Source organism: Nipponia nippon, unplaced genomic scaffold (assembly GCF_047370975.1).
Source record: "Nipponia nippon isolate SJK-2023a ecotype South Korea unplaced genomic scaffold, ASM4737097v1 scaffold_1, whole genome shotgun sequence".
NCBI classification, from domain to species: domain Eukaryota; kingdom Metazoa; phylum Chordata; class Aves; order Pelecaniformes; family Threskiornithidae; genus Nipponia; species Nipponia nippon.
This window is the reverse complement of record NW_028262290.1, coordinates 161,828,417-161,854,867: the sequence shown is the minus strand read 5'-3', so window position 1 is coordinate 161,854,867 and position 26,451 is coordinate 161,828,417. Positions and strand designations below refer to the sequence as shown.

The 26,451-nt window shown below is 50.0% G+C and overlaps 2 protein-coding genes across 9 annotated transcripts; one reads left to right on the top strand and one right to left on the bottom strand.

Moving 5' to 3' along the window:
- Window positions 1–205: 205 nt before the first annotated feature.
- Window positions 206–7,774, top strand: LOC104021754 (solute carrier family 22 member 13). The gene is made up of 10 exons (XM_009475355.2): window positions 206–597; window positions 1,673–1,776; window positions 2,128–2,282; window positions 2,837–3,005; window positions 3,378–3,498; window positions 4,121–4,215; window positions 4,530–4,744; window positions 5,230–5,338; window positions 5,494–5,704; window positions 6,225–7,774. Exons 1-10 carry the CDS (start codon window positions 226–228, stop codon window positions 6,318–6,320), a joined length of 1,647 nt encoding a protein of 548 aa, XP_009473630.2. The 5' UTR covers window positions 206–225; the 3' UTR covers window positions 6,321–7,774.
- A 1,294-nt stretch (window positions 7,775–9,068) lies between these two features.
- LOC104021775 (solute carrier family 22 member 13) lies at window positions 9,069–17,244 on the bottom strand. Of its 8 annotated transcripts, none has more exons than XR_015706336.1 (10): window positions 15,503–17,244; window positions 14,195–14,298; window positions 13,311–13,465; window positions 13,029–13,197; window positions 12,536–12,656; window positions 11,819–11,913; window positions 11,085–11,299; window positions 10,209–10,349; window positions 9,844–10,049; window positions 9,069–9,718 (listed from the first exon to the last, which is right to left on the bottom strand). XR_015706336.1 is itself a non-coding variant. In XM_087764506.1 (10 exons), the coding sequence occupies exons 1-9, from the start codon at window positions 15,872–15,874 to the stop codon at window positions 9,849–9,851; spliced, it is 1,545 nt and encodes a 514-aa protein (XP_087620632.1). In that variant the 5' UTR covers window positions 15,875–17,244; the 3' UTR covers window positions 9,069–9,718; window positions 9,844–9,848. The 8 variants fall into 8 exon arrangements, 5 of the variants coding, with proteins under 5 accessions (XP_087620632.1, XP_087620715.1, XP_087620863.1 ...); XR_015706341.1 differs by having other exon boundaries at window positions 9,069–9,715; XM_087764506.1 differs by having other exon boundaries at window positions 9,844–10,053; window positions 10,209–10,317.
- Window positions 17,245–26,451: the final 9,207 nt, after the last annotated feature.

Here is a 26,451-nt window from a genome sequence, read left to right as displayed (position 1 = left end):
TTCTTCTGCTCCAGCCAGCACCATATGTTTGTGAGTGGCACGGAGATGATTAATATATCACACAGTGTACTTAGGACAGGTAAAACATCAAGCATTAAGTCTATCCTGACTTCACATATTTGTGGTGGCTGCCTATGACTGCAAAGCTTATCTTAGGTTTAAAAATTAATTCCAGCCCTCTGGGAAGTCTGTCCCAGCACTGTCCTGTTCCAGACGCAGCTGCCAATGTCAGGGGTTGGGGACATTTTGAAAGCGGTGGGTGAGTTTGGGCTGTTTCAGAAATGGCTGGTGCTGCTCACCTTGTTTCCATGCCTCAGTGTGGCTTTCCACCAGTTTTGCCAACTTTTTATGGTTCCACACGTGCCGCATCGCTGCGACACCAGCTGGATCCGTGCCGTCGGCCCCAACCTGACGGAGGAAGAGCAGCTGAACCTCACCCTGCCCCGGGACGCGGACGGGGCGTACGAGCAGTGCTCCATGTACTCGCCGGTGGACTGGGACCTCATCTCCATCATGACATATGGCCTGAACGCCACGGAGAAGTGCAGCAGTGGCTGGGTGTACCCCTCAGCACAGCCGCCGTCCCTGCTGACCGAGGTCTGTAATCGCCTTTTGACGCGCCAGGGACATGGAAGGGATGGGACACCCAAACGGCCACCCTGTCCTGCAGTTCAGTTGAAGCTGGTTCTGGCCATGGTGCAACTGGGCTGGGCTGATATTTACATCAGCTGTGTTTTGAGGACCTTAGCTCCACCACCCAGCCCCCAGGTGTGGTCCTGGAGAGGCTGCAGGCAAGCTGGCTGCGACATAGGTGTCAGCAGGGCCACAGGCAGAGACAGTAGAGACATTAATCGCTCCTGGTGGGACCTTTTGGGTCTCCCTGCCCCAGCTGCCCCCCTGCAGACTGAAGGTAACCTTCCAATTTGTCCCTGTGTACAGCTTTGTGCTTTGGACACCCTGGCCAGGGGAAGGAGGCAGGGGTCAGCGCTTGGTTTCTCCTCCCATGCATGGTGGGGAACTTGTCAGGGCGAGCAGCTGTGGGGTGTCTGCCTCGGGGTCTCAGCATGGAGACTCCAACTCAGGATTGTTGTAAACAGCCCAAGTTCCTCACTCTGTGCGGAGATACCAGGTTTGATGAGAAGAGGAGAGCTTGCAAAGCCACGCATCTGACAGTCACCAGGAGCTTCAGCAACACCAGCAGTGCTCCAGTGAGCAGCGCTAAACTTCTTTCAGTGCTTTCTGACCTCTCTGTATATCTCCTATACATGCTCTTCCTTATGTGACTTTTTCTATAGATGCCTTCTGGATGCTGGCAGTTGCAGAACATCTCTTTAACAGAAACTGCTTGGCTTGGGAATCAGCGTTGCACTCATCCGTTTTCCTTTGGGAGGGAAGGCAGTCTAGGAGAAGCAAGGTGCTGGGACTTCTGTCCCAAATCCCACTTTAAGCAAAACTTGCCAACCAGGAGAGTCCTCTGGGGACATCTGGGCTGGAGGGGTGTCTGACAGGTCCCAGTGCTTGGGAGAGGGGCACCACTGAGGGCCCCACGGCCTTGTCCCACCACTGACTTTTGTGCTATGTGCACACCATGAAGACTCACATCCTTGGAGGTGGGATCAGAAAGCATCTGGAGCCTGTCGAGAACAAAAGCATCTGTGTTTCCTTCCTCCAGTTTGACCTGGTGTGTGATAGGAAGGACCTGAATGCCATCTCCCAGTCCATCTACATGGTGGGGCTGTTCCTAGGAGCCATGATCTTTGGGCCGCTAAGTGACAGGTGAGGGGACACAACCACCCGTCCAGGGCCTGTGCGAAGCCAGCAGCGCACAGAGCAGCACACTGCTCCCAACCTGGCTGGTCACTGCACCCTGTGCATTTTGTCACTGCTCCTCACTAACAGGGACCCTGACCAAAGTCCTCAGGTCCCGTGAGGACATGGCCACGGGGCGGGTGGAAGGGAGAAGGGAACAGCATGTATGCGGGGTGCTCACATGTCAACTGGGAGTCCAGTCTGAGCCTCATCACCCTCAAGAGAAGACGATACAATCACTGTGTAACCCACCGGGCTCTTCCCCATCTCCCTGAGGTCTCTCTAAATACCAACTATGTTTTCCCTCTTCCTCCTCAGGATCGGCCGCCGGCCAGTCATTCTGATTTCCGTCTTGCTCCAGGGTGTGTTTGGTGTAGGAACTGCCTTTGTGCCCCATTTCTATGTGTACATGGCCTTCAGATGTGTCGTGGGGGCTTCGGTGTCAGGGATCACCATGACGATACTGGCCTTAGGTGAGTAGGATGCCCATGCCCTGAGGCAGAGATGTGGCCTCTCAAGATGCAATATGAAAGGTCTGTAAAGAAAAAATCATCATGTACGACTTGAAAAACACTGAAGTGAGGGCAGGTCTTGCTCTGCACTGTCCTTTGGCACTTTGGCATCTCCTCAACCCCGAGTGAGGTGCTCCCATGCCAGTGCTCAGAGGAGGGCAAGGAGACAGCCTCTCAGCTCAGGAGGTCAGTGCAGGGAGAGAGCCCAGTGGCTCTGGGACATGACCGATTTGAGCCCCAGCTCTGCCCCAGTGAGGGGCTCTGTGGATGCTGAGAGCAGAGAGGCGACGTACCTGAGCTTCATGTCCTCTTGCAGAGGACCAGGACACCCTGACGATAAGGAGAGGTGACGCATCTCATCAAACACTGGTGACTTGCATGTGTGACTGATGCCAGAGCTCTGACTGCTGGTCTCCTCTCCTCATCTCCAGGAGAGCTCTTCTCTAGGGGAAACACCTTTGCATCAGGGTAAATCACTTGCATGGATGACTCTGAACCTTCATTCTTCTTCTCAGCTACAGAATGGGTTGGTGTCTCCTCCCGGCCAAAGGCAGTGCTTATTTCTCACTGCTGTTTCGCCATCGGACAGATGATTTTGGCTGGCTTGAGTTACGGTATTCGCAACTGGAGGCTACTGGAGATTGCAGGATCTGCTCCTATATTTGCCCTTTTCTTCTACATCTGGTAAGCAGGAGCAGGGCAGAGCTTCTTGCAGACATGACAGCAGTGGATGTGAGGGGTGGCAGTGAAGAGGCAGCAGCTCAGGAGCAGGCTGGGTCTTTCCCATTATAGTGCAGATGCTGGAGGGACTTCTGCAGAGCTCAGCACACCTTCCTGGGGCACTGGACCCCTGAGAGTAGCACCTGCTTTGCTTCAGGTCCTCAAATGTGGCCTTTGGGACCTAAATGTAGGCCTGGAAAACCTGACCTGAGGAGGTACTTAGACCCATCCATCACATGTGATGCCCATGGCTTGCTGGATGTGGTTACAGGGAGCTGGGCTGTGGGGAAACTCAGCAGGTCACGGCAGCATCTCCTGATTTCATCTCCTTGGCAGGGTGCTACCAGAATCAGCTCGGTGGCTGGTGACAAAAGGCAGAATAGAAGAAGCTAAGAAGGTCCTTCAGAAGGCAGCATCCATCAACAAGCGCACCATCCCACCACGACTCCTTGAGCAGGTACCTGCAAAGGCATGCAGAACTGCTGGTTGTCTTCAGAGCTGTTCCGCTGCGCTTGGGTTTGTAGCAGCCATTGGAGCTGAGGTCATCCGATAAGCAGCTTTCCATGCCTGCTGGGGATGATTTGGGGATGGACGGTGGGTGACTCCAGCCTCAGCTGCATTGCACGGCGACAAGGTCGGGGAAGAGGCACAGCTTCTGCTGAGGCTCAGCCTGGGGCTTTCTGGAGTCCACCTTGGGATATGGAAAGGACCCAAATGCTTCCCTGGCTTTCCTTCAGTGAGGACTGCAGGAGTGTTGAGGATGAGCATGAGGTCTCTCTTTAGTCTGTGGTTTTCCACGGATAAACGCCCAAAGCAGGAGTTACCTCCTTGCCCACCGCAAAGTCCCTACACTGGGGAAATGTTCATGCCGAGGAACCTCTTAGTCACCAAAAACTGCTGCGCTGGGCACCCAGAGCCCAGGCACAGGAGCCCAGCCCCACCGGGCTGCCTTCCCTCCCAGAGCAGTTGGGGGTCACAAGCCCGTCCTGCTGAGGCTTTCCTTTGAGTGCAGATGGAAAAGGAGCTAGCCATGGGTTTCCTTGGCTTGGTTTCACTCTTTGGCTTTCTGCATTTTGAAGTTGAAGCCTGAGACACAGACCAAGTCTGGAAGCACTCTGGATCTCTTTCGGAAGAAGCACCTCCGGAAGGTGACTTTAATCATGTCGTGCACCTGGTAAGACATTCTCTAGTCCTCTCTTTCCAAACTTCTAGGTGAAGAAAAGAAACGATTGACAGCTAGTCATAACTGTAAATTCACCTCATAATTTCTGGGTGTTATTGATGAATATTTCTGTTTCTGGTTATTCAAGATGCTATGTGGTTTGTTGGAAAGGTTAGAGCCATTCCAGCTTTGGCAGTCCCGTGGTATTAGTCTGGTTTTATGTCCCCTTGGAAATACTGTGGCTTCGTCAAAATGTCATTGGAGATCAATATTGTACTTGCTCATGGCGAATAGATATGCTCAGTGCCACCCTGCCCGGCTTTCAGGTTTGTGAACAGCTTTGTCTACTATGGACTGAGTCTGAACGTGACAAATTTTGGTCTGGACATCTACCTGACACAGCTTGCGTTTGGAGCAGTGGAAATCCCAGCCCGTGTTGGTTGTATCTTCACGCTGCAGTGGTTCGGGAGGAAAAAAACCCAGGCCGTTCTCCTGCTGCTGAGTGGCCTGGTGTGTCTGATCATCACTGGCATCCCTGAAGGTGAACAACCTCTTCCCATCCTGAGAGGACAATCTCTGGGACAGGGAGGCACAGAGCCCCAACCCTTCCCTTGCTGGTGCAGGTCCTGTCCTCTCAACCAGGCCGGCTCACATCTCTCAGGGCTTGAGCTGACCCTGGTGCTATGGCCACAAGGGACTTGGTCCACTCCCCAAGGCCCATTCTGATCAGCACACTGTTGCCTGCTGATTGTGATAGGAGAGGGTAGAGCTGAACCTGGTAGGCCACCTATTAGCAGAGTTGTCCTCTAGGAAAATTAATACGTGGGGAGGTGAGATGATGGATGCAAAGTGTGCTGAAGGTGGGCCCCAGGCCGGAGCTGCTCCTCAGTCCACGTTCAGGCACTGTTCAGAGGCGATGGCTCCCTGCAGGCAACACAGTTGTCGCCGTGTATCCCCAGCCTCCATCCCCGAGTGGTGTTTGGCCCTCCCTTGTCCCACAGCAGCAGTCTCTCCTCCTACCCTCAGACCAGCCCATGGCAACCACTGTTCTGGCCATCATCGGCAAGTTTACTGCCTCGGCCTCCTTCTCCACCTCCTATGTCTACTCCGCAGAGCTCTTCCCCACGGTCATCAGGTGAGGCCTCCCCACACATTGGGGATTCCCTCTGCCATGGCTGGCGGCAGTGGTGTGGCAAGAGCACAGTTGTCCCCATGGCCACACTCAGTCCCATGGTGGCCCAGGGGATGCTGAGCCCTGCCCGCACCTCCCTATGCCCCTCTCTCCTGCAGGCAGACTGGCGTGGGGCTGTGCTCGATGTCGGCGCGGGTGGCCGCGATCATAGCCCCACTGATCCATCTCCTGGGCCAGTACCACCGGGCCATCCCCATGGCCATCTTCGGGAGTGCCCCCGTGGTGGGGGGGCTGCTCTGCGTCCTTCTGCCTGAGACCCGTGGCACTGACCTGGTGGATGACACAGAGGGCGGCCGCCCCCCAGCTGAGGTGGGTCCCCGGCGGTGCCCGTGCTGCCTTTTGGGCAAGGACATGGGATGCCAGCACTGTGGGAGGCCGTTGGCATTACATGGGCTGGGGCTGGGGGGTTCTTCAAGGGCTTACAATGGTCGGAAGGCAGGGAGCGGGGCTGCTCCACTGCAGAGAGCGGGGAGGAGGCCCCATAACCCTGCCCATGGTGGTCTTCCCTTCGTTCCTGTCCTTGGAATGGGAGGACTTCAGGAGCAGTCAGTGCTTCGCTTGGCTCCCCACCTGTCCTTGCACCAGGGAAGGTGCCTTGTAGCCATGTCCTCTGGCTTTCAGCCTTGTGTACCTCCCAGCACCCCATTGCCCGTGGGACAGGGTAGAATTGCACCCCAATACTTTTGCTGGGAGAAGGGTGTCTGTGGGATCCCAGAGAGAGAGTGGTGAATGGGAAACCAGGTTGCTAACAGCTGCATGTCTCAGAGAAGGCTTCCATCAGCTCATAACGGGTCTTTTTTTGCTTTTAAACTCTTTTCCCTTTCATTAGGTCTGTGAAAATGCCAACAGCAGCTCTGAAAATGGACACGTGAAAGGAAAAGATGGTGGCCAAGACAATGAATACATAAAGACCACTCACTTCTAGCTGAGCCTGCAAGAGGCTGTAGCTAAATGCAACCTAGTGCTGTGCCGACACTGAGGACAGGCAGGGACTCCATTTGCAGGACATCACCACCTCTCAAGCAGTCACGGCCAATTCTTGGTTTTCCTTGTCTTTTTTGCCTTCCTGTATCTCCCTCTATAGCTTGTCTTCAGGCACTGCGTGCTGTCTCTGGTGTTCAACATTGCTCTTGCTGGAGCAAATCTGATGGTTTTCATTTAAGGGAAAAAAGAAAGAAACCAGAAACCAGGATGATGGCAACATTTTCTCTTCCTTTTTCCTGTCCCGTCTCCAGGAACGTGAGACTGTAAACTTTGTGCAAGTGAGACACCTGCTAGAGCATTGAGTAGACTTGCAACAGAGTACTGTGCTCACTAAAGAGAAAAACCAGAGCAGATGCAGCACTGAAAACAATCTCACACTTGCAAGAAGAAGTGATTTCTCTTGACTGTCTAGCATGATCTTCTCACCCTCTCTTAAAAACACTCCCTTTATTTTATTTTTTTTTTTAAATTTGAGGCACTCAGCTGAGACAAAAAAGATGTGATGGAAAAAGCAGCAAGCAGTGAGCAAGGATGTCTAACAGGCAGCAGAATTTTTGCCTTAGTGCTGGTGGCTTTGAATTAAAGCATGTCATAATGCTTTGTGCATGGAAAATTGTGCTGTCGGGCTGTGGTGTAGGACCACATTAATTTGTCTGTTCCAAGAAACTGAGAGATGTTGTGGCAGTTGATCTCTTAGACGAAAGTGCAAATCTTTCTGGGAACTATCAGGTCTATTCTACTCTGTTCCAGTCTATTCCTTCTTGCTGTATCCATGTCTTTAAATGGTTGGGGACCACTTTTGTCTTATACTATGAAGGAAAAAATCTGTGCTTTTCCTGTGCTTCGCCTCCTCTTGATGACTTTTTTTTACCATTGGCTTGGTACAGATGAATCCCAGAAGTGGTGGTGTTCCAGCTTTGTCTGTATATAGCTCAAAGGCTATTTTCTGGTAGTGTCAGGAAGTTTTAAAGCAGACTTTATTTCTTCTCCTTGTTGTCATGGATCAAAGTACTCCACAGAAATGTCTTCTTTGACGAAGACAGAGTTTTGGATAAAATCAGTGACATGTGACAATGCCCCATCAGGAGGGGCTCCCTGTGGTTCCATCTTCTCTCTGGCATTGCTTTGCAAAGGATTTGCTGTGGTGCTCCTGTTCAGCGGCCCTGAGTATAGAGGAGCTCGGTCCTTTGCCCAAGGGCACTCTTTCCTTGGCAAAGGCTGGGGGCTGCCTTCTTCAGGCTTTTATGGAAAATAAGGCGTTGAAGGTAAAAGCTGAGGGAAGAGCTTGGAGCAAAATGCACAGTTGTTCAGTGAACCACGGCTCCTTTTGGGAATTCTGCTCTGAGACTCTGTTTCAGCTCACTTCATAAATAAAGGTGTCCAAGCACATCTGATGTACTTCTGCTTCCTTCTCATTCATGCCTCCAGTAGGCTGAAGATCCATTTCATCTGCTCTTCTCTAGACCACTGCACCTGGTTAGTTTGAAGACCACTGGATGGTGCACTTTTGGCTGAAGAGCACCTGAATAGCTTGATTCACAATGTTTTGCCCAGCTCAGCAGAAATGGGAGGATGTCCAATGGAATCACAGAATGCTTTGGGATGGAAGGGGCCTTTAAAGGTCATTTAGTCCATCCCCCCTGCCATGGGCAGGGACATCTCCAACCAGATCAGGTTGCTCAGAGCCCCATCCAGCCTGGCCTTGAATGTTTCAAAAGGATGGGGCATCTACCACCTCTCTGGGCAACCTGTGCCAGTGTTTCACCACCCTCATGGTAAAAAATTTCTTCCTTATATCCAGGCTGATCGTCCTCTCCTTCCTCCCAACCCCATGCTGGGAAGGCGCCAGGTCCATGACCAGAGCAAAGCTTGCAGAAAGGGACTCAGCAGGGAATGGCTGAAGAGGTGAGGAGAAGCAGCATTAATACTGCTCTCATGATTCTGTGCAATAAGCCAGTGCCAAAGCCCAGATCCTGCATATGCCCTGCCCCATCTCCAGCCATGGCCAGGTCCCATGTGATACTGGGGAGATTTTGTGCATCAAAACCAAAGCACAAAACGAATATCACCTCCAGGTATGTCTGGCCCGGACACGGGACACCCCAGCCTTCAAAACACCATTTACTACAGCACAAAGCAATCAGAAACAAAAGGATGCTACAAACCTGAGTGACCAGCCTTCTTCTTCGACTAAGAATAGTGCTGTGGTTTGAGGAGGCAGCTTCATGAAAGGGTGCCAAATATATTCTCTACTTGCAAACAAGTAGTGCAGTAGAGGAGGCCACCCTTCTCTTTCTTTTGTGTGACACTAGATGACATTAAAATGTTGTGGCTGAGCTGGCAGCAGCCAGCCAAGGTCACTGTTAAAGGCTGACCATGACTGGGGAAAGCTGTCCAGTTTCCCACTCAGTTTAACTGACATTGAACTGCAGTGTACACCACACAATTCAGGATAATTCCACAGCTGCTAGTAGAGAAAAATATAGATTGTTCATCGGAAGACTTGAAAATAAAAAAAAGTCCTAATTGAACTCAGTCATTCCGCTTTAACACTCTGTTTCTGCATTGTTTGTGGCTGATGGAAACCAAACACGTTTCCATCTGTGTGTTAAATTACAGGCTTACAAGTTCTGTGTAGAAAACACTCCAGAGCCCAGAGCAGTTACAAAGGCCAACTGTGAAACAGTAGGAGAAAAAAATCAACACCATTTATTATTCACATATTGCATTACAAGTGTCTCTTATCAAACTCAGAGTATAATTTATATTATTCATGTAGAAACTCAAATTCAACACCACATCGAAATAAAAGCTAAATACGTGTGTGACAGGGTTTCAGTGACATCCTGATCAAACGTTGAGGCTTGGGCCAACGAGAAGGCTGACGACCCAAGCGATTAGTGCAGGAGGGACACAGCCCGGCGCTCGCTTGCCCAGTACTACCACTCTACTGGCGATTCTTTATTGCTGTAAAACACGACAGGGACGGTTCCACGGGTACCAGTTTGCAAAGGACTGGGAAACACGTCGGGGGGACTCGCGCAGCCAGGCATAACAGGCTGGGTTTCAGGAACAGTTTGAAGTGCATCTTTTCCAAACGCAGAGTGACACAGATCTCGTCTCCCTCTGACCACAAGTATTTTGTTGATCACCTGAAAGACCAGTTTCCAGACAGCAATGCCTCATTGGTCTGCTTTTAGAAAGATTGGATAAGACTAGACCTTTAGTATATGCCTGTCCATTCATCAGTTCCTCTCCGAGCATCTGGAGGCGTCCTTCTCCAAGTCTACTCCATCCTCCCTGGTGTCTCTCTTTGACAAAATTTCCAGTTTCCTGCTGCTGAAGACAAGAAGGAAAGAGAGAGATTAAACTGTTTCCATCCTGGTTTCTGACATGTTTCTCTTTGCCTTAAATTTGCAGTTTTGGATTTTTTTTGCTTTAAATTTAGGTCTCCAGGCACCCACCTCAGCTAGGGGGCAGCTGCCCCCATGTCGTCTGCCAGGTCGGCGCCGTGGGTCTCAGGCAGCAGGATGCAGAGCAGCCCCCCCACCACGGGGGCACTCCCGAAGATGGCCATGGGGATGGCCCAGTGGTACTGGCCCAGGAGGCGGATCAACGGGGCCATGATCCCCGCCACCCGCGCCGACATCGAGCACAGCCCCACGCCGGTCTGCCTGCAGGAGAGAGGGGCATAGGGAGGTGCGGGCAGGGCTCAGCATCCCCTGGGCCACCATGGGACTGAGTGTGGCCATGGGGACAACTGTGCTCTTGCCCTGCCACTGCCACCAGCCATGGTGGAGGGAAGCTCCGATGCATGGGGAGGCCTCACCTGACAACTGTGGGGAAGAGCTCTGCGGAGTAGACATAGGAGGTGGAGAAGGAGGCCGTGGCTGTAAACTTGCCGATGATGGCCAGAACAGTGGTTGCCATGGGCTGGTCTGAGGGTAGGAGGAGAGACTGCTGCTGTGACCTCCATGGAGAAAGTTCAGTTGAGACCAAAGGTGTCTGCAGTGGGATTTCTTCAGACAGCCCTTTCTAATGGACTTACCAAGCAAATCTACCACCTAACCTACTGGAAATCATCCCTAGTGCACCCTTTCCTGGAAAACACCCTCTGGACAATTGGCAAAGAGAACCCACATTTCTCCTGAGGCCTTGGACGTTTCCTAAATATGCAACTGGAGTGAGCCATGGAGCCACTGCAGGTCTTCGGGGAGTGCTTGACTGGAAATATCATGTCTGTGAGCTTGAAAGCATTGTGTATGCCCTCTCTTTCCTTCAGCCTTACTCACAGCAGTGGCACAGCAGCAGGGGTGAGGGTACAGACTGAGGCGACGTGTAGGCAGAAACAGGTAAGGGGAGGGGGCATTTGCTTTTCCTGTTCATCTAAAGAAGAGAGACATGGTGGCTTTTAAAATGCCTCTTCTGCTACATCTTTCTGAGAAGAGGTGGTGGTGTCTATGGGTGGTGGTGTGTAATGGACGCTGCCTGCCAAGGGCCAGGAGCTGTAGAAGGGCCAGGCACAGCTCTGAAGGAGATGAAAGTCATGCAGAGAGGAAGCCAGCACACTGGGAGCACAGCCCCTCGGGCTGTGGCACTCAAGGCAAGTTCAGCCCCTGGGAGTGAGTGTGGGTCTGCGGCCAGCTTGGCTGGGAGGATGGGTCTGAACCCAGCTGTGCTCTTGGCTTGGGAAGAGGTTGTTCACCTTCAGGGATGCCAGTGATGACAAGACACATCAGGCCAGACAGCAGCAGGAGAACAGCCTGGGTTTTCTTCCTCCCAAACCACTGCAGCAGGAAAATGCAGCAAAACCGAGCCGGTAACTCCACCGCCCCAAAGGCAAACTGTGTCAGGTAGATGTCCAGACCTAAACTTGTCACACTAAGGCTCAGCCCATAGTAGACAAGGCTGACTGCAAACCTGAAATTCAAGTAAAGCGGAATAGAACATGTAACCAGATGGGTTTTCCAGGGGTTTATCCTCAAAAATTAGGGGGGCTAGACCACACACAACTTATTTAAACTCCTAGCAATCTCTGTTTTGCTTCTAGTCACCACCCATGGCAATTCTGTGGGATGTGGTTACATGAGATGAAGCAGTACGGATCCTCATATGGATCCATATGATTTTAGACTTTTAGACTGCATCCAGAACTTTAGGGGGACACAAAACTACCTGAAGGCCCAGGGATTGCCAAAAGCCAGAATTACTCCAGCTTTTCTCACAAAACCCGCAGCATCTTGAATAATCAGCTTCTTCCCATGCCCAGACACGGTAGATCTGGTCCGGTATGGGGAGACAGAAAGATAGCAGATGAACACGTAGACATAAACATGACCCCAAAAATCACATGAAGTGAATTTACAGTACTTTTCAACCCTGAATCAATTCTTTTCTTCACCTAAAAGTTTGGAAAGAGAGGACTAGAGAATGTCTTACCAGGTGCACGACATGATTAAAGTCACCTTCCGGAGGTGCTTCTTCCGAAAGAGATCCAGAGTGCTTCCAGACTTGGTCTGTGTCTCAGGCTTCAACTTCAAAATGCAGAAAGCCAAAGAGTGAAACCAAGCCAAGGAAACCCATGGCTAGCTCCTTTTCCATCTGCACTCAAAGGAAAGCCTCAGCAGGACGGGCTTGTGACCCCCAACTGCTCTGGGAGGGAAGGCAGCCCGGTGGGGCTGGGCTCCTGTGCCTGGGCTCTGGGTGCCCAGCGCAGCAGATTTTGGTGACTAAGAGGTTCCTCGGCATGAACATTTCCCCAGTGTAGGGACTTTGCGGTGGGCAAGGAGGTAACTCCTGCTTTGGGCGTTTATCCGTGGAAAACCACAGACTAAAGAGAGACCTCATGCTCATCCTCAACACTCCTGCAGTCCTCACTGAAGGAAAGCCAGGGAAGCATTTGGGTCCTTTCCATATCCCAAGGTGGACTCCAGAAAGCCCCAGGCTGAGCCTCAGCAGAAGCTGTGCCTCTTCCCCGACCTTGTCGCCGTGCAATGCAGCTGAGGCTGGAGTCACCCACCGTCCATCCCCAAATCATCCCCAGCAGGCATGGAAAGCTGCTTATCGGATGACCTCAGCTCCAATGGCTGCTACAAACCCAAGCGCAGCGGAACAGCTCTGAAGACAACCAGCAGTTCTGCATGCCTTTGCAGGTACCTGCTCAAGGAGTCGTGGTGGGATGGTGCGCTTGTTGATGGATGCTGCCTTCTGAAGGACCTTCTTAGCTTCTTCTATTCTGCCTTTTGTCACCAGCCACCGAGCTGATTCTGGTAGCACCCTGCCAAGGAGATGAAATCAGGAGATGCTGCCGTGACCTGCTGAGTTTCCCCACAGCCCAGCTCCCTGTAACCACATCCAGCAAGCCATGGGCATCACATGTGATGGATGGGTCTAAGTACCTCCTCAGGTCAGGTTTTCCAGGCCTACATTTAGGTCCCAAAGGCCACATTTGAGGACCTGAAGCAAAGCAGGTGCTACTCTCAGGGGTCCAGTGCCCCAGGAAGGTGTGCTGAGCTCTGCAGAAGTCCCTCCAGCATCTGCACTATAATGGGAAAGACCCAGCCTGCTCCTGAGCTGCTGCCTCTTCACTGCCACCCCTCACATCCACTGCTGTCATGTCTGCAAGAAGCTCTGCCCTGCTCCTGCTTACCAGATGTAGAAGAAAAGGGCAAATATAGGAGCAGATCCTGCAATCTCCAGTAGCCTCCAGTTGCGAATACCGTAACTCAAGCCAGCCAAAAGCATCTGTCCGATGGCAACAAAACAGTGAGAAATAAGCACTGCCTTTGGCCGGGAGGAGACACCAACCCATTCTGTAGCTGAGAAGAAGAATGAAGGTTCAGGGTCACCCTTTTCAAAACATGCAGGACTATATTTATTGCATCTTGTGAGGCCACATCTGTCTGCCTCAGGGCAAGGGCATCCTACTCACCCAAGGCCAAGGTGGTAATCAGAATTCCTGATACCGAAGCCCCTACGACACATCTGAAGGCCATGTACACATAGAAATGGGGCACAAATGCAGTTCCTACACCAAACAAGCCCTGGAGGAGGATGGAGATCAGAAAGATTGGCCGACGGCCTATCCTGTGGAGGAAGAGGGAAGACACAGTTGGTATTTGGAGAGACTCCATGGGGATGGGGAAGAGCCCAGGAGGAATACAAAGTGATCTGAGAACCATTCACACCAGAGGAGATTTGACATCCATGTGAACCAAGCTCCTCTATATGTCCCAAAAAGCAACCAGCAGGAAAAGCAGCATATCCACTTTTGACCCGTAGCAGTGTTAGCAAAGGCAAAAGGAGACGCTTCTAAAGAAACCAGCCATTGAAGGGCCCCCAGGTCCCTCGAGAGCGGTGAAATGGACTGTAGTGCTGGTTCCCCTGTGGGGCACCCTGTACACATGCTGTTCCTTTCTCCTTTCCATGTCCCCTGTGTGGTCTTTGGTTCGGGTCACCATGAGCCGAGCAGAGTCGCAGGAAGGAGGGACACATGGTCTGGTTAACACAGCTGAAGGTAGGTCCAACTCTGTGCCCAAATGTAGGTTTCTGGGATTCCTGGAGAAAGCCTTGGGTAGCTCAGACACGAGTTGGGGCTAGACCTGTGATTCCTGAAGGACCGCCCCATAAGTCTGTATCTTCCTCCCTCTCTTTTCAACCCTCAGGCATCTACAGACATGTCAGGTGGCCCCAGATGCCCTTGCTCAGGCAAAGGATTGAGTCCTGCGGAGGGACTATTTCATGCTCAGTGCGTGGACAACCTGAACTCTCTGGGTGCTGGACAATAACTCTGGGAAGGTGGCTATGTTTCCTCACCTGTCACTTAGTGGCCCAAAGATCATGGCTCCTAGGAGAAGCCCCACCATGTAGACAGACTGGGAGATGTCATTCAGGTCTTTCCTGTCGCACACCAGGTCAAACTGGAGGAAGGAAACACAGATGCTTTTGCTCTTGACAGATGCCAGCTGCTTTCTGAGGGTGGGAAACCTTTCTGGTCCATGGTGGACCTAGGAGCTGGGTGTCTGAGCTCTTGCTCCAGCCCCTCGGAGCAGAGAACCCACCCCCAGGGACACGAGCCTCCATGGTGTGCACGTAGGACACAAGTCAGAGGTGGGACAGGCATACGAGACGCTCAGCCTGCCTCGTCATCATGGTGCACATCTCCCAAGCTCTGGGACCTGCAGGACTCCCCTCCAGACCAGGCATCCCTGAGAAAACCTTCTGGTTGGCAAGTTTTGCTTCAAGTGGGACCTTGGGATGAGTCCTAGCAGCCTGCTTCTCTGGCTGCAACAGCAGGACAGGGTGGAAGGATGAGGAGGGCAGGAGAGCGGTGTTTTCTCTGGTAAAGGAAGACTGATGTAGGAGTGGGAAGGGATGCAGCAGCTGCTGAGGAGCCTCTAGAGAAGCTGGCTGTGAAATGGACACAGTGCTCCAGGGACCTCAAGGAGCCTTTGCAAACGCCAGAGGCTGGACTCTCTCCTCTGGTTTCAGCTCAGAGGAAGGTACTCCTGAGAAAGTGCTGGAGCTGGGAGTGGGGAGAGAGAGGGAGGGAGAAAGAAGGGAGGAATGAGGGAAGGTGAGAGAGGAACAGAGGTCCAGAGAGGGAGAAGTTGGGGATGCTGACAGACAGAGCCTTTGCTCAATTGCATGGCCCATAGGATGTCTTGTTGCAGCTCTGAAGGTCTCTGGAGGCCCCAGAAATATCAATGACAATCTCTTGGAAGGTAAATGTCTTCCACAGGGAAGGTGATGTGAGGAGAACCAGGCTGAAGAATAAGGGAACTGTGGCACGGAGACCCTAAAGGTCACTCCAGGCAAGATACATCATGGGTTCAAGGGCCTGGATACTGGAAAGGGGAGGGATGGTGGGCAGAGCATGTGCTGGACTCAAACCCCTACCATCTCTGCCTGTGGTCCCTCTGGGCATCTGCATCGTGCTTTTCCTGCAACAACCTCCCAAGGATTACAGATGTGATTTGTGTGATGGAACCAAGGTCCCCCAGTGCCTGGTGTAAATCTCAGCCTGACTGCACCACAGCTGGCATTGGTTTACCAAACTACAGGACAGAATATGCCCATCCCTTCCCTTCCATGTCCCTGGCGCGTCAAAAGACAATTACAGACCTCGGTCAGCAGGGACGGCGGCTGTGCTGAGGGGTACACCCAGCCACTGCTGCATTTCTCTGTGGCATTCAGGCCGTACGCCACAATGGAGGTGAGGTCCCAGTCCACCGGCGAGTACATGGAGCACTGCTCGTACGCCCCGTCCGCGTCCCGGGGCAGGGTGAGGTTCAGCTGCTCTTCCTCCGTCAGGTTGGGGGCGATGGCACGGATCCAGCTGGTGTCGCAGTGATGAGGCACATCCACAACCATGAACACTTGGCCAATCATTTGGAAAGGATTAAGAAGCAGTGGGAGGGAGAGGAACAGTACCAGCCACTTCTGATATGGCCCAAACTCCCCCACAGCACTTATAAAATCTCCAAACTCAGTCATGGTGACTACCTCTATGGCCAGGCTGCACTAGGGCACATTGCTTAAACAGGCAAACATTAATGTTTAAACTATGTGAGCACTAAACCCCTAATCAGGTGTGATAAAATGAGCACTTGTATCAGCACATTTGTCCATTACGATGATATACTGCAGTCCTCCAGGGTGTACTTTGTCACCAGCCATTCCCTCCCTATTCTTGGGGCCAGAACAAAGGTGCCAGAGCATTGCCACTCTTGGGGCCAGCGTGGGGCCAGCTTGTCTTGTCCCAGGCTGGAATGTCTCCCCATTGCCTCCTGAAGGCAACCATGCTGCAGCACAAGGTTTTTGTCTGAGATATGAAATTGTGACTCTGCAAATGAGTGCTAATTTTCCTAAGTGTGGTGAACGAAACAGAGTAAATTTGCTGCTCTCATTGATGGCTTAATGGATATATAGCCCATCCTGCTGACTATAGGAAAGAGAAGCAGAAAAGCACTTCTCTTCTGGACCAGGAAATATGGCTGGTAGTCAAGTAGACTTGGTCTTGACAGCTGTGTCCTAAGCTGTCGGTTTTCATTTGCCCCACATAGAAACCCTGGTTAGTCATAAAACTAGATCTAAACTACAGTGTCTTGGGGAGAATCCTAAAATAGATTTGGCTTAGAGAGTACCCTTAAGAAAAACATAGCATGTTATGCACACAGACATACAGAGCACACAGGATTTGGCAATAAGAAATGACAACGGCTTGGCTATGCCCAAGGTTCTGATGTCACTTGAAAAGAAGATTGACCTGATTTCTGCTGCACATCTGAGCTGCTTCCAGGACACACTCCCTGAGTGGTTTGTGTCTTTATTCCTGTAAACTGGAAAGCCGTATTGCCCTCAGTGTGTGAAATTCAGTGTGCAGTTTGGCAAAGGTCTCCTGGCTGCTTTCACCAGAGCGATAAGGACAGGTCACAAGACACTGACCTGCTCACTTTGTGTCTCCTCTCAAATTCTTTGTACTTCACTCTCAACCCAGATAGTATGTCTGAGCCTCCAGCAAAGTTACTGAAGGATCAGACAAGTCTGGGCTAGTGCTTCATGAGTGGGTATGACACGGGCATGTGTACGGAAGTGGGAAGAGGGGTAGAAGATAGGATCTTAAAACATCATCCCTTAAGCTGGTGTGGGAGAAAGAGATCATACTGGTTAATGCTATTGGGAGTAAAGGAAGAGAGGAGTAGATGTTACTTAGAGTTGTGTAAATTCACACCAGTGATGTGCATGTACCATGTGCACACACCACACAGCCAAACGTATCACTGGGCTCTGGATCCACATCCTTGGATGAGAGGACTTGTTATTATTCGGAGACATGCCTTGAACAGGACGTTGAGCTAAGCAACCTCCAGAGTTTCCTTTTACTCTAAATCCATCTCTGGCCATGTCATGGGATGACTTGGCCAAGGAGGTCTGCTGTGGCAGAAGCATTTTGACCCTGTCCTGCTGAAGAGGGAGTAGGTGCCTTTTACATCAGCGTGCAACAGGCTGAAGTCTTCAAGCTTACCCCATTATGTGTGGCTCATGGTCTTCCCTCCCACTTCTCAGCCACCAACATCTCCTGTGGCAAAGAGGTCAGATTTTTACGATAAAAATTCCTTGGGGGTGACCCAGACATGACTGCAGTCTCATGTGCTAATGCAGATGTGACTTCTTGAGGCTATTCTTCCTAATGTCACCGGGCAGGCTCTTCTGAAGCCCTGGGAAAGCTTCAGTCCTTTGTAAACTCTGTCACTCTAAGATGACATTTCTCATAGAAAGATATTTTTCTTATGCCTGTCTTCATCATCTGGGGCTGAGTGGGTAAATCCTGCATAGTGGAGATCTGTCAGGGGCAAAGGCTGGGTCAGCCCTGCAAACCTCTGTTTCCTGGAGCCCCACTGCTAGAATTTCTGTGCTTATTTCTCTCTGTCCGACAGTTTTGCTCAGGTGGATTACTAACGCTTGCAAAGCCTCTTGAAAATAGAAAAGCCTCTATCAGAGGGCATGAGAAATCAGCAGGTCTCTGGGAAGACCTGGGATGGACAGCTGGAAAGCCTGTACATCCATGTACAAATGTCAAGGACTAGGGGAAGGGAGAGGGAGCATCTAGGAGAGTAGTTCAGAAAGAGAAACCATTGCCTGGGGAGGAAGGCTGGTGCGGGCAGCAGGGCACTGATGCACTAGTTCATGGCCTTGGCTTTTCTCTTACACAGCTCTGAACATCCCGAGTGACTGTGGTTGGAGACCCATTTGGACACCTATATTTTGGGGTGAATTTCAGCCAGAACTGATTCGTATCGACCAGCTGTGGTGCTCCCGCGTTTTCCCTCTTCCTCTTATTGCTGGCGGGGAGAGGTCAGGTTTATGGGTGTGATGTGCTAGTGACAACTCGGTCGGAGGTGTCACTCAGAGTGCCTTGGGCACACATAACAGGTCACCCCCTTCCCACTGCTTCCGTGAAAGGTGCTTGACCCCTGCAAGCCTTTAGATCTCATTTCTCCATCTCTAAACACAGCTTGACCAGGTTTCAGGCAGGGCTGTGAGATGGTAGCACCTCTGTCCCAAGTCTCTTGCCCCGTCCCAAGGCGAGACTGACTAATCTAAGCATCTAATGAGTCATGTAACTTTTGAGGACATCTCTCTTTCCCCTGATTCGTGTTGATTGAACAGTCTCCCTGCACAGAGCACTGACATGCTACTTTGCAGCGGATGCAATCATTAAGCAGCTTTATTCCTCCAGCAGATCTGACAGAGACAGGGTTATTTCAGCACAGGTGAGAAAGGGAGAGTTTGGGGGTTTTTTTATTTATTTCAAAAAATTAATTATTTTAACATCTCCATCCCTTTTTTTTTTACAGACAGCTGATTAAAACACGTGAAGTGATATGCTCCACCATCCTTTTCATAATACACACGTTCTTGCTTTGATCCTCTGAGGTTTCTGGTGAGCTTGTTATCATTAGTATAATTGTTAACTCCTATAATATTTATGTTATGGCAGCAAAGGGCAGTCAGGGAGGGTTGAAGTGCAGCCACACAGGGAGAGTGGCTGTAGCAATGTCCCCACGTCCCAAGACTTCAAGAGATCTGGGTTGCCTTTACTCCTCTGTCCTTTTGACTGTGTGACCTTGGCAAGGTCATTTCACTTACCTTCGCTCATCATTGTACAATGAAGCTAATGATGGTGGCCTCCTACGTGAAGCAATTTTGCAGTCTACTGGAGGAAAAATACAATGAGGGGAGTGAGATATCATTATTATTAAGTGTAGGCAAGCCATATGGTGAAAAGGTGTATGATGTTTTGGGTTGGATTCATCTCTGGATGTCTAAAGGTAGTTGTCTATATGTGAAAGATATCTAAGGTTGCACTGTAGTTAGGGGAGATGGATCGACACAGTTAATAGAGTCCAGAAAGCTGTTAGCTTTTTGAATGCAGTTGTCTGTTTTAGGGTGGGCTGAATCATTCCCCAGACTGTACTTATTAATTCTCTGTTGACTCTAATGTGAGCTTAAGCATCTGGTTTACATTGAAACCCTAATATTGCAGACACCTAAACCTAATTTGGAGACAAATCTTCACCCTACCCCCCTCAGCTTTTCCTTTTCCCATTGCATTTTACTTGTGCACTTGTGGCCAAGGCTTTGGTTCCTTCCCGATAATGGCATTCTCTTCTCATTTGAATTTCTAGTTCTTGATTAGCTTGTTGCTCATGTCTACTTGCTGGTTGGACCTCTTTGGAGGTCTGTCTCCTCTCTGCCATGCAGACAGACAGTGGCCATGCAGACATCCTCTGTGGGACCTCGGCAGCAGGTTGTGTAGCAGATCCCCTCTGCAGAAGACCCCTGGGTGGAGAGAATGAGGTGCTGGTTGGTGTCTCCTTGGAGGTTCCTCACAGCGAAGCCAATTCTTGCAGTGTTCTTTTTCAGGAACTGAGCACTGGCCCACTGTGACCAAGATAAAGACCTTAACTTTAGCTCCTTAAGCCATTAATAAATCAGCCTATGCACAACTGAATTTGTCTCGTGCCAGAAGCATGGGGGATTTCTAAACTGATTTCATTAATCAATTTTTGTCCCATATCAGATAACTTGTGCTGCAGGGATGGGTGCTTTTTCTAATCCTCTTTTTTTTTTTTTTTTTCAACTATATAAAGAACTCCTGGTCTAAAAGGCCATCATTTAACACATTCAGGTCTGCAGAAGAGAGACTTTTGTAATCTTCAACTCCTGATGTTTTTCTGCTCCTGTTCATTTTTTCAGGAGCCTCCTGGCCCATTTTGGTTGAATCAACATTGAGAGGATCAAAGACACCCTGATTAAAGGTTTCAGAAGCATGGTTGGTGAACACATACATTGGGGGAAAATTGTCTTGCTGCATAGAGAGATGCTTGTTTGTTGAGCCTTCAGCACTGAGACCCAATCCAAATGTATCTTCTGCAGCCTTTGGAGCCTGAATCCCTTCTGGATCTCTAATATTAATCTCATCCTCTTCAGCAAGAAGTGAGAGACTGGAGGTATCCCACAGCACTAGTGGGGCGTTTGTTTCTGCTGGGATTTCCTGGCATAATTCTGAAGGATTTGGACCAAAGCAAGGTGGAGTTTCTGCCTCTGAATTTTGCAAGTCTGAATTTGGGGTTTTACTTGCTATGCTGGGAAAATCTTGTCCTCCAGAAAAGAACAAGTTATTGTCCTCCAGAAAGTCCACGTTGTCTAACTGAAGCTCAGCTTCCTTGGGTAACTGCTCTGAATTGCCTGGTGAAAGAAAAATCCCATCCTCTATCACTGTGTCCTGGACATTCAAACTCAACAGGTTCTGATTTTCTGGTAGGTGATCATCATGATTTCCTTCCCTGATGAGATTTTTGCTGTTATCAGCTGCAGGCGTAAGCTCTGGAGGAGGATGTATAGGGTATGTTCCACCTTCTGGGGTTACTGCAGCTTCTTTCTGATTTTCCTGTGCTGGCATGAGAGAGGGCCAACAGCTGTCCTGTTGCTGCCGAACCTGACTATTTAAAGCCAGTTGGTCATGAATGTTGAGTTCAGTTGTCTCATGTTCATCATCACATGAAATGCTTGTGCCAGGAGCTAACAACAGGACGTTGGTCTCCTTGCCCGCAGTAGAATCTGAGAAGCCTCCAGACCTCTCCTGGATATGTTTGGGTAAGACATCCATCTTTCCTGGCTGTGGCAACTGATCATTCTTGGAGGCCTTTTGTTTTGCTTGGCTGGAGGAGCTGAGGAGGCCTTGGGGCTTTTCTGGCCTGTTGTCAATATTTGTTTGTTCTGAGGATCTTGCAGGTTTTTCTTGTTGATTCTGCTTCTTCTCTGAGGAGTAACCAAACAAAGTAACAAGGGCTGACTGGGGCTTAGTGCGTTTCCTTTGGGTTGTTGTTTCCTTCTTGGGAGTACTGCCTTTCTCTTCAGAACCAAAAAGTGTAGTGAAGGGTTTTTTCCCAAGCCTAAAACCTTTACCTGACGTCTCTCTGCAGGTTTGACTGCTTCCGTTCTCTTTGCTCTGGGCACCAGGCCTTGAGGTATGCACAGTGCTTTCCCCTGGGAGTTTCAGATCCATTTTTTCTTCACACGTTGGATGAACTCCGGATTTGTCCAGGGATATATTCAGTTTGGAAGAGTCTAATGTCTTGTCTGGTTGCTCAGAAATGTGAAAGATGTTTCCACTAAGAACTTCTCTGGGATCCTTTGATCTGGAGTTGTTGACTTCATCACCTGAGGGCCCAGTGGCACGGGTCCCTTTCAGAGGTGTGTCTGCTGATACCGGAAAATCCTTGCTGGGTGATTTTATATCATGTCTCAAAATATCCTCATGAGGGTTAGTTATCAGTGGGCCACACATGCCCTGAGGTTCTGTTTCTTGTAGACAGGACACACTCTGGTCATCTGTCTTATCTGGCAAACCAGGTGAAGAGACTCTGCTCTTTTCCGCTTTGTTTCCCTGAGATGTATGCTCAGGACTGGGCTCTTCCAGAAACCCTGATGTACTTATTGGTTTCACTTCTTCTGTCTTCTCAAATTCTGCCTCTTTGCTCTCAATTCCAGGCAAATGACTTATGCTGGATGGCTGCATATTTTCACCCAAAGTTATTGGTATCTGTTTCCCAGGGAGCTCACTGGTGTTTGCCTTTGATTTCTCATTCACCAGATCAGCGATCTCAGGTGATACACTTAGCCCTCCTGGCTCCAGGGAGCCAGAAAGTATGTAATGGGCTTCTCCAGCTTCATTTTCAGGGGGATCAACACCCTCAGCCTCACATTTTAGCTCTATGCTTGTGGTGTTTCTGGTTTTGGGCTCTCCTGGCACACAGATGGGCTGTGGGCTGTTCTTTCTCTCTCCAAGGTGATGCTTGTCTCCTGCCGTAGCTGGGGTAGCTGTGGTCCGTTCAGGCATGTCATCTGTCATTGCAGGTATGGTGCCTCCTTCATTGGGTGTGCTTAGAGACCCACAGACCTCGTTTTCCTTTGCTGGGAGCTCTGTAGCAGAGAGGCTGCAGCCCCCTGTGCCCCCCAGGTACATCCAGTTGGTAGGTTTAGTGCTTTGACGTATGGTGTGGTGGACAAGTGAGCCACGAGGCAGGGATTTCACAGGCTGCAGGACTAGAGGGGAGGAGGCAGAGGCAGGTCCTCTCTTCAGCTGGGCTTTGCCCTGCTGGATCTCAGCCACTCGCTGGGACACCTTGCCCTCTTGCTTCCTTTTGGGCACGTCCCCATCCCTAATCTTTTCACCATCTCTCTCTTCTCTGGTCTTGGGCCAGGAACACACTTGTTCTCTTTTCTTGGTGACACCAGGTAAGAAGCTTCCCTTCTCCACTGCTGCCTCCACTGCTGATTTTCCCTCCTGACCCCTGAGCATCATCCTGCCTGCCCTGCTGCCCGCAGCCTGGTAGGTTTGCAGGCTCAGTGCAGGCTTTTTCCAGGAACAGGCTCCCTTTCCAGCTTTTCCATCTACAGCCAACAAGGCTGTTTCTGAAGGTGGCCAGCCCATTCTGAGCTTGTTCCCTAAGAGGACAGACCTGCTGTTCAGCTCTTGCCTGTGCTCAGCCAGCTGCAAGCTGCACTGGGCATTGAAGAGTGGGGGTTTCTCCCTTGTTTCAGTCTTCTTTTTGGCTCTGTTATACCAGTCCTGGGTCTGTGGTCCTCTGCCTACCGTTGCCACTCGCTGAACCTGATGGTCTCCTAGCTGGTGCTCCAGCCTTTCTGTCTCATTTCTGCTTTTAGCTCCAGCCATCTGCTTGTAGTGGACTTGGCAGTAAAACACCCCATGGAGGGCAGCATAGTTTTGCAAGCTGGAAAACACACGTTGGCATAGCTGTTAGTGGCTGTGTGGGAGGGAAGGATTAACAGTAGCACTGATGGACAGGTTTTCAGCAAAATTGTTTTTCAGTGGAAACTGTTGGGGAAGGGAGGGGGTTTGAAGAATGAAACCTTTCGAAAGTAATGTTGGTTTTCTGAGGATATGTTTGATTTTTCTTTCAAAAACCAAAACACATGAAAAATTAAACATTTCCTTACAATACCTCTGGGAGCTGTAGTCCAGGTTATGTGCAATCTCTTTCTCATTTACGGGCCAGGCTTCATACCAGGACTTCATCTCTCCCTCTGTATGCACAGCATGGACCGTATGGGAAAAACTGCACTGGGTAAAACTGAGGTCCCATGATACAACAACTGCATGATGGGAGAAAGTGTCTGCACAACTGGGGGGCCAAGAGGATGGCAAGCAGCCTCGCAGAAAAGGACTGGGGTGTCTCAGTGACTGACAAGCTGAAAACAAGCCAGCAGTGTGCCCTTGTGACAGAGAAGCCAACTACATCCTAGGCTGCATTAGCAAGAGCCCAGCCAGCTGGTCAAAAGAAGTCACCGTTTCTCTGCATTTGGCACTTGTAGGACCACGTGTGGAGTACTTTGTCCAGTTTTGGGCTCCTCAGTGCAAGAAAGCCATTGACATGCTGGTAGGAGTCCAGCAAAGGGCCACCAAGGTTGTCATCTGAGGAGAAGTTGTAAGCTGGGTTAGCTAGGTCTTATAAGGAGAAGGTTAAGAGGGAGGAACTCATTGCTCTGTGTGTCTATTTTATGGGAGGTTATAGAGAAGATAGGGCTGGAGTGCTCTTGGAGGTGTTCAGTGACAGGATGAGAGGCAATGGGAACAAGTTGTAATTTGGGAAATTGTGATGAGTTATAAGAAAAAAACTTTTCACTGGTGGTCAAATCTTGAAAGAGGGGCCTCAACTGAGAGGCTGTGGACTCTCCATCCTTGGAGCCATTCACCCCTCTCCTGGACATGTTCCTGAGCTGCCTGCCCTCCTCAGACCTGCAGGAGGCTGCGTGGAGACTTCCAGAGGTACCTTCCAACCTACCTGATTCCATGAACATGTAAGGCACCCAAATGACTCCTCCAATTAAATTCCATATCAGCATTCCCAAATTGTAAATACTTCTTGTATTTTCAGCTCACCCTTGCATCACCATGCAGATTCCTGATCCACAGGAGGAGAGCAATCTTCAGACTCTAGTGATGGAGAGGCAGATTGTATCAGGGAAACTGTCTGCCCTTTCTCATTTCCTGAAGCCTGCTGTGTTGGAATTATCCTTGGACTATTGTGATGGAAACTACATGGACAGCCCTTAAAAATAAATGCACCTGGGTCCTACCACTCACCTCAGTTTCCTCCCGCAGACCTGGCAGCAGAAACATGAGCGGTGCACACAGACTTTGTCAGTGACCACACGCTCCATGGAGTAGACAGGCTGCAGGCATGAGGCACACACTTCTTTCAACATGGGCTGAAGAAGAAGGAGAAACTGAGGTTAAATAACTCTGAATCAAGACCACTTGGAAATGCACCTGCAAGGTAATTTGCTGAATCTTCTGCTTGTGTTGGATTTTCTGGTTGATGTTCTTTTGCAGATCTGTTGTGAGAGTTCAGATTCCTGTCTGACTCATTTTACTTGTCATCTTGGGTAGGTCAGTATTAATTTTCAATCATCAGGACAGAAAGACAAGACACCCTTGGACCCCCAGTGAGAGAAATTATTCATTCGATCGAGAGCAAATGATTCACTCAGTTGAATCATTTAAAAGCCTTGAGTGAAGTAAGAAACATTGTTCAGAGGCTCTGACTCAAAAACTCTGGCTGGGAAACTCCTGAAATCACTGATATCATATGGCTGCTCACACAGACCACATAGTCCAAACCTGAAAAGGCAGGACATCTCAGTGTTCAAGCTTCCACAGCTCCATAAACGTGGTGGTTTACTCTGTGGACTGTATTTTATGCCATGACCTGATTCCTCAAACACCGCTTTATGTGAAGAGCCCAGGGAATCTATCTGAAAAGCATTGCCAACACCAGCTATTTTATTAGTGGAGAGAGGAAGGAAATAAAGAAGCTTGGACATCAGCCTAGCTGCAGAAATAGCTCCAGGTTGTCTGCATGGTCAAGTAATCCAGAGGATGCTGGTGGTAATGTGGATATCTCTGTGCACTCCTTTTCACTGTGGTGTGAAGCAGAGGCTCAGCTTACCTGGTGAGTCCATCTGCAAGTCAAGTCTGTCCAAAGCCCCAGAAGGAGTGCAGCTGAGCCTGACCTAACTTTGACTGACCAGGTCAGTGCTCTGAGTACTGATACTCCCTCACATGAGGGCATCTCTGCCTCTTTGCTGGGGGTAATCTGCCACAGTTTGATTTGATAGAGTTTTGCTGGTGCTCTCTGATCCCTCCGGCCTTTTGTTCAATAGGTGCTCACCCTGCTTTGCAGTGTTGTCAGCTCAGAGAAAAGGCAAGTTTACTTTCTGCTCTTATGTGAGTGGGCTGATGGCCAGATTTTAGCTTTGACCAGAGGAAACAGGTTGCTCAGAGAAGCTGTGGATGCCCCATCCTTTTGAGCAACCTGGTGTAGTGGAAGGTGTCCCTGCCTACGGCAGGGGAGTTGGAACCAGGTGATCTTTAAGGTCCCTTCCAACCCAAACCATTCTATGATTTTATGAAAGATGTTTCTGTATCTCAAGAGATGAGTTGACAAGGGAACAAGAACCCTGTCTTTTATTTGCAACAGACACCTGGGGACCAGTTTTTTTTTTTAATTATCTTCATCTTGGCTGAACATACCAGTAAGGTCAAGTCATCTTTGTTTTCCTATGACAACGCTTTCAAGAAGAAGAGGTTAATGTCTTCTGTTTTCTTCCCTCTCTCTAGAGGGAAGTATACAAACAAAACCTCTGCCTTTCCTTCAGTCTGCAATGATCTCAGCACACCTCTGCTATTCCAGTCCTCTACAGAGAGGAGACCATAGTTCTGTAAGTGTCTACGGATGTAATGGGTGTCTAAACTCCCAGTATACTCAGTGGAGGTCCAGTTAAGGGAATCCAGAAGGTGATACATCTACCCTGAAACAGGCCCATGGCGTTGGACAAAATCAGTCAGGCAAGATGATTTCACCAATGTGATTACAGAACTGTGCTGATGCCAATGGGAGGGCAGTGCTGGTGAAGGTGAAGCAGAAATATGCTTTTGTGCAAAGATAAGATAGAGCCTTCAAGTGGGAAATGGTAGCAGA